Source organism: Oncorhynchus gorbuscha, linkage group LG02, assembly GCF_021184085.1.
Source record: "Oncorhynchus gorbuscha isolate QuinsamMale2020 ecotype Even-year linkage group LG02, OgorEven_v1.0, whole genome shotgun sequence".
NCBI lineage: Eukaryota > Metazoa > Chordata > Actinopteri > Salmoniformes > Salmonidae > Oncorhynchus > Oncorhynchus gorbuscha.
In genome coordinates, this window is record NC_060174.1 from 95,062,489 (window position 1) to 95,074,807 (window position 12,319).

The 12,319-nt window shown below is 39.8% G+C and overlaps 1 protein-coding gene across 12 annotated transcripts in view; it reads right to left on the bottom strand.

The window, feature by feature from the left end:
- Positions 1-640: 640 nt before the first annotated feature.
- Positions 641-12,319, bottom strand: part of LOC124013558 (phosphatidylinositol-binding clathrin assembly protein-like) — a 52,258-nt gene continuing 40,579 nt past the window's right edge. For 11 of the 12 annotated variants that reach the window (XM_046327889.1, XM_046327896.1, XM_046327914.1 and 8 more), the window contains 4 exons: positions 8,094-8,153; positions 4,361-4,465; positions 3,231-3,334; positions 641-2,251 (listed from right to left, as the gene is read on the bottom strand). In XM_046327889.1, coding sequence (XP_046183845.1) covers positions 3,242-3,334; positions 4,361-4,465; positions 8,094-8,153 — 258 coding nt within the window. In that variant the 3' untranslated portion in view covers positions 641-2,251; positions 3,231-3,241. The remainder of the gene's footprint in view (positions 2,252-3,230; positions 3,335-4,360; positions 4,466-8,093; positions 8,154-12,319) is intronic. The other variant, XM_046327900.1, reaches the window with a different exon arrangement.

Here is a 12,319-nt window from a genome sequence, read left to right on the forward strand (position 1 = left end):
CTCCTGAGAACTAGCCCCTAACTGCCCACATCATTTTATTTATTTATTAACCTTTATTTAACTAGGCAAGTCAGTTAAGAACTAATTCTTATTTACAATGACAGCCTAGGAACAGTGGGTTAACTGCCTTGTCCTGGGGCAGAACAACATATTTGACCTTGTCAGCTCAGAGATTCGATCTAGCAACCTTTCAGTTACTGGCCCAATGCTCTAACCACCTTCCGCTACCGGCTACCTGCCAGCTACCTATCATCCACAAGAGGTTCAAGTTGCCAGGCCAAAGCATGGATACACACACACACTTTTGTAAATCTAGCATTGGCCTCATGTTGGCATCAGAGACATGTATTCCCATTAAACATGCAATGATACTACAAAGCAAGGATCCGGGAATGTTTTCTTAAACAAATATGCCACATGATGCTTCACAGGGTTAAATCAGCCCTGGTTATAACCTGGGGGGAATTAGAGCAATTTATTAGTCTCCCTCATATAAAACCCATCTACCTCATTTGGCCACTTGTGTCATGACCTGTATGTAATACAGTGGATTACAATTCATTATTATCCATCATCCATTCACATACACCCACACAAACTCAAGAAAATGGGGCAAAATACTGTGATTTTTTTTTTTTTAAAATAAAACCCACTGGAAAATGCACTTTATTGGAAAATCAACCAAAAGTCTGCATACATCAATTTATTTATATTTAATATAAACAAAAATATACTCTGCAGGGACAATGCAGTAAATATTTGATGAATAGAATAACCTTCAGGTTCTGACCATCCTGCACATATCCTTTCCATCATGGGATAGGCTCTCTTCTATATACACACACACAAAGCACCGATCAACAGTGTTCCATTTCTCCCTGCTTAACTGGACCCTTCTGCCCACTTACCAAATATGGGATCAAATACTAATTTCACACTTTCTGTGCTTGATTGAGCTCGTCTGGCTTAATGGACCAATTGAATCGTCCCCAAAACTGCTAACACATCATATCTGGCACTCTAGACAGGCTAAAGCAAACAAAGTATTTAAAAGATGTCCAATAGTAGTTAAACCCAGGTCTGCCACTTACACAGAGCTGAACTTCCAGTGACACAATCACAGCTTTTCTCCCTGCCTCCTGTGAAGATCACCTCCCTCTTTCCCCCAATCCCAGTGCTGGTCTATGTAAAGATGGCCCCGAGCCTGAAGGACACACTGCACATTCAGGTTGGAAAGGCAGCCTTGTAAAATAAACGACATGCCAAGCATAAAGCATAAGTGCGGATCCATCTCAATGCAATGCCGCCGAATCACAAATGTAGTGCTTTGCTAGTGCATGAAAATGTTCCCTTGCAAAAAAAAGAAAAAAAGACCCTAGCTCACAGAATTGACTGTATTGAATGAATACCCTTGTTTGACGTCCATATCACCCCTTACACATGGAGGGTCGTAACTTTGAGCCACAAAGAACTGTGCTTGACATTATGCCAGTTCAGTGATTAGAGCTAAACTGTCTGTTGACAGTCAGTTACATTCTTTCATCTTTATATTAACTATTTTTTACTCTGTCACTCTAAAACTCCAATCATACAATCAATCATAACCATGTATAAACCTGAATATCTTCCACAAGGAAGATTTCAATGACATTATTATTATCCCCCCCACCCACCCCATTTCCTCCATGGGTAATTATAAATAAATACTAACAATACACAAGGAATGTCTACTGCAAATGTAATAAAACTTTTTTGAAAGAAAAAAATATTGAAATCATGGTATAAAAACAGGTTAGCGTTACTAATCAGTGATGGTTAAATTAGATAATGCACGATTGATGATCAGATCAAGCAATTCTTCCACTCGTCCCACTTGAACCCATGTCCTCACCCCAAGAACATCAAGCTGTGTGTGATAACCCAGTATTTTTATACATAACAGCAGTCAAATTATCTCCCTTTCCACACCCATGTTTATCTTTTACAGAAGACAAATGGGATGAGTGATCCCTGTAGAGGGGTCACACTTTTTCTCATAAGACAAATGACAAAATGGGATCCTTGTCCTACGTATACTTGACACGTCTTGGACATGGCTTCCTCCCCTTGATTCCTTCAAGTCCTTTCTTATTTGGGCTGATATTCTCAACGATGAGTAAAAACAGAATTTTACTTGAAAGTGAAAGTTTAGCTGCTTCTTGGTTTGCCTTCAGAGGACAAAAGCCTACCTTTCAGGTTACATGAACTGCATCTGCAGAGAGAAAGAAAGGCCATGCTGAATACAGTCACTAAGACGGGTTATCATTCAAAGCATTTGTTTTAGAAAATGATTATGCCAAACATTCATACTCCTTGCTTTCCTTGATAACAAATCAAACTCTTTCACAAACATAGGCCAGAATACATTTAAAAAAAATGGATTGTAAAAAAGGTGTTCTCAGCTGTGTGTTTGATTTGCACAGCAGTGTCCATAATGGAGGGTATTGACACTGATTCAGGAATCCCCAGTCCCGTGTCATGACCTGTTGAGCGGTCCCCCGGCATACAACAGGACTGACTATTCTTTAATCCAAAATGCCCTCCATCCAGGACATACTGCTGGCCAAATCCAACACACCTGAAACTGCAGTGCAGAACAATCTATTGAATTCCTGCCTCATTTAGATTTAATTTGATGCAAATGTGATGTATGCAAACAAAACATTTAAATTGCAGCATGATAAACATACAGTCCACTCTGGAGAAAATAATCAACATATTTCGCAGTCTACATTTGACTTATTATTATTATTATTACTTAACTGTGTTAAACATTTACATTTTTTAATTTTTTAAACAGTGGCATTTAACAGTCAACTTCCACAACATAATTTATGCAAATGTCGATTTGATATTTGATGCAAACCAAATGGGGCTGTGTTTTAAAATAAATGTCTCAAAGGTTAGTCAAGTGATAGATATGGTTTAATAACAGTACTACTTTTATTACACTGTCAAAATGTCACATGGACCAATGTACTTTTTGAAAAGTGTTGTTTCGCAGTCTCGGTCAGACTTCCGTGCAGACATGCAAGGCATCTTACAGGTGACTATAAAGGGAATGACTGAGCCAGTGTTAGTTGTTGAAGCACAAATAAATCAACAAACTCACTGTGTACACGGCAAGCGGAGCAAAAGTTTGCAGATATGAGCATGCAGCACACACGCCAAGACGCACACAGGACATGTACCTAAAGATGTTCTACAAGAAATCCTTGAGAGAGAGCTGTGCAAAGGGGTCCTTTCCTGGCGCTCTGAGAGGACTCTGACTGGAGGGACTAGAAGCTGCCGAGGACTAGTTCAGAGAGAATGACAGGGTCAGGGGAATGGAGGAACAGCTAAAGAGGGAAAAGACATGGGAGGAGGGGAAAACCTCGCTACAGATATGAAGGGAGTAGAATGGAGAGAACCAGGTCAGGTCCAGAGTGTCGCTGCCTAACATGTTCAGTGTGGAGGTAAAACCTAACATGTTCAGTGTGGAGGTAAAACCTAACATGTTCAGTGTGGAGGTAAAACCTTACAACACTTGACATGAGGACAGCAGATCAGAGTATCGTGTCAGAAAAGATACCCTGCTTCCCCAAAATATATTCTCCTAAGGTTGCTACCATTCTGATTTAGAGCCTACTGAAGAGATGAAACAGGGATGAGGGTGTACATATCCATAGAGATTTACAGTAGTGAGTGCATGCATACATTTTCACAACATCACTGAATTGGCATGAGGGTGAATGTGGAAGCGCATTCTGAATAGAAGTCCCAAAACACAGAATTCCAATTGCCCTCCGGAATAGAATTCTTTATGCCACATTACATCATTTAACAGTGATATATGGTATACCTATGTGTGTATTCCAATACCACTTTTATGGAGAATGGGTTGTGGTGCTGGATGCTTCCTGCCCACAGATTTTTCCATACATAGAACAGGCAGACCACCTCAGTGGGGGTTAATTTGTCCACAGAATCAGACTTAGATAGCAGAGATCAAATCCAATTTTGGAATTAAATTTAAATGAACTTGCCGAATTTAAATGGAATTGACCCCATTCTGATAGATACTACTTCAAGGATGTGGACAATTTAGCCACGCACCTCTCCTCAGAAAGCAAGAAGAGTTGGGATCTGCTCCAGGGTGAAATTTCCCCTATGTACAGATCTATGATCAGCTTCCCCTCACCCATTCCTAGCCATAGCCATTAGTGGGGGAAATTCTAAACGGACCTAAGATCAGTGTCTAGACGGCAACTTCACCCTACTCCTTGGCATCCATTCAGATGAAAGCTCCCGGGGAAGGGAGTAGAATGGAGAGCACCTGTACCTGTGCTCCTGGGGCCGGGCCAAAGGGGTTGGCCGGCCTCACAACTGGTTGGCTGTACATCATGGTGGGTTGGTTTATCATGGCCATGGAACCCATCTGGGGAGGCTGAAGAAAGAGAAACAAGCAAATAAAATTACAATTGTGAAAATCAAAACGACATCCTGCTGAAGAAATGGCAATCATTCTGACATAACTGCTTGTACGATGTCTCAGTCTCAAGTGCAGTGGAATTTGAACAGAACAAAATCATTGTTTAAGTTCCTCGGCTGATTTGACTCGTGACTAATTAACTGTAGTTCAAATATACAGTAGCTCCTTAATGAGACATGCATTGGGCAGTAAAAGTTAACCACTACAGCTGAATCAGCCAATCTTGTGAGGCATTGAGAGTATGAGTTGCGCTTGGCATTGTCAATCATTACAAGACATCTGTCACTTTTCCATTTGAATCGTCATGAACCCTTTGGCTCGTCTATGGATGTAGAAATTAACGAGAACATAGTTTACACTATACTGTGCAATACACTTCCACAAATTGGTCCGGGTGTTACATGCTTCAAAAGCCAAACAAACACTGATTAAAAACATAAAAAGGTATTCTCCATAGAAATATAATGAAAGAAATGGCTTAGGGACCTCTATCCCTGGCAATTTGACTGGTAAAATCATGGGTACACTCACAATGGCTACCTGGTATTGAAATGCAATTATTTCCATGGTAATGTAGGAATGTTCATTCAAATGATGTGGCTCATGCAATGGAATATTTTTTGCAATATCAGTTGAGTTGAATCAACAAATCACAGCACATATTGATGGGTACACTTCCTGTTTTACTTCCTGATTTGCACCTATGGCCGTTATTCCATAATTGCCTTGAATGGGGACGCCTGTTCTATTTATTCTATGGTATACATGCGGTAAAGAGGTCAATCAAACCCGACCAAAACAATGGAACTGCAATGGAAACGGTGGGGGAAAGATCCCGAATCTCCTCGTTGCCCCCCCCCCCAAGCAAAATTTGCCTAGTTAGTGTAAAATACACATATAAACAATAACCTATGTTGAGGTAAAAATCTAAGTATAATGCTTGTAAGGATGTCAACCCCAATATATGTTAATGTTATCTTTTAACCAATCAACTGCATTACAGTTAAAAATGACTGACTACCACCACCGATTTCCAAGTGCTAGCTTTGCCACCAGCATATACGAATGGGAGTTAGCATTTGGCAGTCACTTCTTCTAAACCCGAAAAAGGGACAACTTATAAATGTTTTGCAGCGTAAACAGCCAAATGTATATCCAAATCAGACTGTAGTAACCACATTGTGGGCCTGTTACAATACATCAATCATAACGGACACAGTGGAGTGGCACTTTGGTCTGTAGCTCTCAGCAGCTCTTTAACCACCCACAACATCACCGCCGCTGACAAGAACACCAGCTCTCTCACCACCAACTCATCACTAGAGTAGGGCTCTGATGGTCATGGAATTTTGCCTGGCCGTCCAGTCTTCAGTTAGTGGTTTGTTACACAAAAATATATATTTTTTAAACAAAACTTTTTGACAGTTGTTTTATTTTCATGATGGTCTTCATCCATAATCGTCGGTTACACGATCATACATTAATTGTGCCAGCCCTACACTGGAAGTCAACCAAATCTGTGCTACTGCAGTATTATGCTGGTGAAATAGTACATTTTAATTATTGTAAGGACTTGGCCTTTTAGCTTCTTTAAAAGCACAGGAAACCTTTGCATTGGAAAGGCCTGTATTTATAAAGTGTCTATAAAAAGGAGTGCTGATACAGGTTCAGGCTCCCTCGGTCCATTCATTATAATCTAAAAAGGCTAAACTGATCCTACTATGATACGCTTTATGAACCCGGAACCTGGAGTGAACCAGTGTTAAAGGATTTCTTTTTTTGCAGAAGTCAACATAGCAAACAACAAATTGTCATTGGTTCGAAGAAAGGGGAATGATAATTTCTTTCTGACAAACAGAAGGCTTAGAGATGTAAACAACATCAATTAATGTACTGAATGTGGTACTCACAAAGCTCCAAAAAGGTCTGCTACAGTATGGTGCAACATTCTCAGAACGTGTAAAAAATGTTAGATATACAGTACCAGTCAAAAGTTGATACACCTACTCATTCCAGGGTTTTTCTTTATTTGTACTAATTTTTACTTTTTAGTATAATAGTGAAGACATCACAACTATGAAATAACACATGTGGAATCATGTAGTAACCAAAAAAAGTGTTAAACAAATAAAAATATATTTCATATTTGAGATTCTTCAAAGTAGCCACCTTTTGCCTTAATGACAGCTTTGCACACTCTTGGCATTCTCTTAACCAGCTTCATAAGGTAATCACCTGGAATGCATTTCAATTAACAGGTGTGCCTTTTTGTGGAATTTCTTTCCTTCAAATGCGTTTGAGCCAATCAGTTAGGGGTGGTATGTATACAGAAGATAGCCATATTTGGTAAAAGACCTAGTCCATATTATGGCAAGAACAGCTCAAATAAGCAAAGAGAAACAGCAGTCTATCATTACTTTAAGACATGATGGTCAGTCAATCCAGAACATTTCAAGAACTTTTAAAGTTTCTTCAAGTGCAGTCTCAAAAACCATCAAACACAATGATGAAACTGCCTCTCATAAGGACCGCCACAGGAAAGGAAGACCCAGAGTTACATTTGCTGCTGAGGATAAGTTCATTAGAGTTAACTGTAACTCAGATATTGCAGCCCAAATATATGCTTCAGAGTTCAAGTAACAGACACAGCTCAACATCAACTGTTCAGAGGAGACTGCATGACTCAGGCCTTCATGGTCGAATTGCTGCAAAGAAACCACTACTAAAGGACATCAATAAGAAGAAGAGACTTGCTTGGGCCAAGAAACACGAGAAATGGACATAAGACCGGTGGAAATCAGTCCTTTGGTCTAATGAATCCAAATTTGAGATTTTTGGTTCCAACCGCTGTGTCTTTGTGAGACGCAGAGTAGGTGAACAGATGATCTCCGCATGTGTGGTTTCCATCATGAAGCATGGATAAGGATGTGTGAAGGTGCTTTGCTGGTGACACTGTCTGACTTATTTAGAATTCAAGGCACACTTAACCAGTATGGCTACCACAGCATTCTGCAGCGATAAGCTCAAACCAGATGGAATGGCGTAGTGGGACTGTCATTTGTTTTTCACCTCCAGGCTGTGTAAGGGTTATTTGACCAAGAAGGAGAGTGATGAGAGCTGCATCAGATGACCAGGCCTCCACAATCAACTAACCTCAACCCAATTGAGATGGTTTGGGAAGAGTTGGACTGCAGAGTGAAGGAAAAGCAGCCAACAAGTTCTCAGCATATGTGGGAACTCCTTCAAGACTGTTGGAAAAGCATTCCAGGTGAAGCTGGTTGAGAGAATGCCAAAGGTTTGCAAAGATGTCATCAAGGCAAAGGGTGGCTACTTTGAAGAATCTCAAATATAAAATACATTTGGATTTGTTGAACACTTTTTTGGTTACTGCATGATTCCATGTGATATTTCATAGTGTTGATGTTGTCACTATTCTTCTACAATGCACACAAAAGTTTTAAAAATATAAAAATTCTTGAATGAGTAGGTGTCCAAACTTTTGACTGGTACTGTATATATAAAAAAAGGGTTCCGAGGCATGGCTTCATGAGATTGAAAAGATAAACCCCCCCAAACTACTTACCATTCCATATGCCATCATTCCCGTCGGCGTCGTTGCAGGGAAGGCCATGACAGATGGTGCCTGAAATGACACAAGCAAAGATGATCACTCAATGAACCAGGACACTTTTACAGAAAGTTAGCATATAACTGACTGCATATAAGATGACTAAGTCTCTTTGGGTAAAAGCGTCTCCTAAGTGGCAGTGCCTATATAAAGTCTAGGCCCCCACCATAAATATGTATTAACTAAAATGGTTGTCGCACAAGATTTCATCCCCTTGGTTTACGCAAGCCTAAATTAGTTCCAAAGTCTAATTTGGCTTAATGAAGTTACGTTAAATTATATGGAATCACTCTGTATGTAATAATAGGTGTTGACATGACTTTTAGAATGACAAAGACTGACAGAACATTTTCTGTAGTTGCGGATCAGACCTGCACAACAGTCAGGAGGAATTTTGGACCATTACCCTTTACAAAACTGTTTCAGCTCAACAATATTCTTGGGATGTCTGGTGTAAACTGCTCTCGAGGTTATGCCACAGCATCTCAATCGGGTTGAGGTCAGAACAGACTGGGCTACTCCAGAAGGCGTATTTTCATCTGTTGAAGCCATTCCGTTGTTGATTTACTTCAGTGTTTTGGGTTGTTGTCCTGTTGCATCACCCAACTTCTGTTGAGCTTCAATTGGCGGACAGATCACCTAACATTCGCCTGCAAAATGTTGTGATAATCTTGAGAATTCATTTTTCCATTGATGATAGCAAGCAGTCCAGGCCCTGAGGCAGCAAAGCAGCCCCAAACCATGATGCTCCCTCCACTATACTTTACAGTAGGGATGAGGTTTTTATGTTGGTGTACTGTGCCTTTTTTTCTCTCCACATAGTGTTGTGTTCCTTTCAAACAACTCAACTGTAGTTTCAACTGTCCACATAATATTTTGCCAGTAGCGCTGTGGAACATCCAGGTGTACCTTTGAAAACTTCAGACGTGCAGCAATGCTTTTTTTGGACAGCAGTGGCTTCTTCCATGGTGTCTTCCCATGAACACCATTCTTGTTTAGTGTTTTACGTATCATAGAGTCATCAAAAGAGATGTTAGCATGTTGCAGAGATTTCTGTAAGTCTTTAGCTGACATTCTAGGATTCTTCTTAACCTCATTGAGCATTCTGTGCTATGCTCTTGCAGTCATCTTTGCAGGATGGCCACTCCTAGGGAGAGTAGCAACAGTGCTGAACTTTCTCCATTTATGGACAATTTGTCTTACCGTGGACTGGTGAACATCAAGGCTTTTAGAGATACTTTTGTAACCTTTTCCAGCTTTATGCATGTCAACAATTCTTAATCTTAGATCTTCTGAGATCTCTTTTGTTTGAGGCATGGTTCACATCAGGCAATGCTTCTTGTGAATAGCAAACTCACATTTTGTGAGTTTTTTTTAATAGGGCAAGGCAGCTCTAACCAACGTCTCCAATCTCGTCACATTGATTTTGACTCCAGGTTAGCTGACTCCTGACTCCAATTAGCTTTGGAGAAGTCATTACCGTAGGGGTTCACATACTTTTTACAACCTAAACTGTGAATGTTTAAATTATGTATTCGGGCAAGAAAAATACAATAATTTGTGTGTTATTAGTTTAAGCACACTATGTTCGTCTATTGTTGTGACTTACATGAAGATCAGATCAAATTTGCTAACAAATTTATGCAGAAATCCAGGTAATTCCAAAGGGTTCACATACTTTTTCTTGCCACTGTGCACGCACATGCACGGGCCATCAGTCAAGTATTGAATTTCAAGCACAGATTAAATTACAAAAACCAGGGAAAGCATAAATTACAAAAACATTTTTGAAACCATAAAGGGCAATGGTTGGTAGATGAGTAACAATAACAAATCAGACATTGAATATATCTTTAAGCACGGTCAAGTTAATAATTATGCTGTGGATTATGTATTAAACCACCCAGTCACAAAGATACAGTTGTCCTTCTGAACTGAGCTGCAGGACAGGAATGAAACTGCTCAGGGATGTCACCATGAGGCCATTGGTGATTTTAAAACAGCTACAGAGTTCAATGGCTGTGATGGGAGAAAACAGAGGCTGGATCAACAACACTTTAGTGACTCCACAATTAACAACCTAAATGACAGAGTGAAAATAAATAAATACAACAAATATTCCAAAATATGCATACGTATGCAACAAGGCACCAAAGTAATGCTGAAAAAAAACAAAAGCAAAAGGAATAACATTTTTGGCCTAAATGCAAAGCCTTATGTTTGGGACTACCAATTGTGTTTAACACCTATGTACCAGGTATATCAGTCTTTTATTTTTCATTCACCTTTATATATTAGAGTTGTGTATGTTGTGTAGATCGTGGACAAAAACAATTACATCAATTTTAATCCCACTTTGTAACACAAAATGTGAAGAAATCCAGGCGGAGTGTCAACTTTCTACAGGCACTGTAACTTAGCGTAAATAAATAGTTTCATATTCATGTTTAGTTCATGAATCACTTTTACAGAATAACAGGTGCAAACTTAGTAAATTTGGTCCTCTTCAGAAACAACCCACCTGAACAATGTTGTCTTTGTTCAGCTCTCTGACAAGCTACAATTGTCCAATTCACATGCAACACGTCATACTCAATGCCTGCCTGCTTCCACTTTGGCAAGACTAATGGAACATCTGGGAACCATTTGTTGCATGCTTGTCCTTATTTCCCCTAGTTTACCCTTACAGTGTATGTTAGGGCTAACCAGAAGAGCTGTGTGGGAATCTTAAGCACAGAGAGAGCCCTGAAGCAAGAAGCTGTTACTTGCAGGTGCAGAGCTGCTCTGCTGAAAAAGACAGAGGGGGGCTTTTATAGAGGAACTGCTAGACTATCACACAGCCCCCACAGTAGTAATTAACAAACACTGATTTGTTTCAACATCACAGGCATTCAGTTGCGTGAAAAAGGCACACTTGTGAAGGAAATATTTAATCAGCAATCAAGCCATTGAAAAGGGTAAGAATTATGGATGTACAAAGAATAAATGTTGGGGTAATTACAGTCAGCACTTGTTTCGAACACCCAAAAGTCATTTTTCAACTTCTCACTTTGATCACAAATGCTTTGCATAAAAGCATACTCAGCAGGCAATATTTCAGTCATTGCAGAAATTTGCTTGAATAGTAAAATATGGGAGGATCACCAGATACTATTTAGAACAACCAAATGGAAAGCAGTCATTTTCAACAAAAGGAGGTGATGTGAGGAACTTTGACTGTTGGTGATGTTATCAGAGTTAAGCAAGGTAGAACTTTATACAAATCAGGGGGTGATAACCAAATCGGGATAGGGTATGTCTCGCTAGCCAGCTTTGACACTGTGGTAGATAGGCTTCCAGTCAACATGCTGCTGGAGAATGAGGAAAAGCCTTACGGCAAAGTAATATCTGGTGAAAACATTTTTTTTTTAAAGAAAGAAAAAAGTGTGAGTTATCAACCATGCAGTTACCTAAGATCATACCCCAGTTTCTCTTTTCAAATCAGACTTGTCCGCATCAATAGACAAATATACCATGGTCTTTCAGTATATTTCCATAAGTGTTCACTTGATAATAGCTGAAACGTTCTTTTTGTTTTGGGGGGGGGGGGGGGGGGGGGTTCTGAATGTTAACCACTCACAAAACATGCTTTTTTGGGGAAACCCTTCACTTGAGTCATTAGGCTTAGATGACCAAGTCTTAATAATGATGTTTGAAAGTGTCGTCAACAGGTGAGATCAGCTTACAGAAACTGAGTTTAATAACTGAGTTGGGGTGGTCTAGCGGTTAACACCATTGCCCTCAACACATAGGAGAAGAGCACACAGTGGCTAAAAATGTGTTCTTATTGTAGAAATTCAGATATATCCTAAATATTTTCTCACGGCTCACATGTCATGTTATAACTGTCATGATGTCACAACAGTCATGTAATTATTATACAGACAGTATGTGACCCTCGTGACGCAGTTACTGAGCAAGATGTGACCAGAAGTTCAATAACAAAATACAACAAAGGATGTTTTTTTTCTACAGTAGGTCTAAGACTGTCCATGGACACTTGTACCATTCTTATGGTCTACAGACATGTTGTCAGACCTAGTATAAACCAGCCTCTGGAGAACAAAGGGCTGCAATAAGGAGGAGAGGAAAGCCAGGACAGGTCATGCTGTGGGTTCTGTGTTAGATTGAGGTCAACAGGT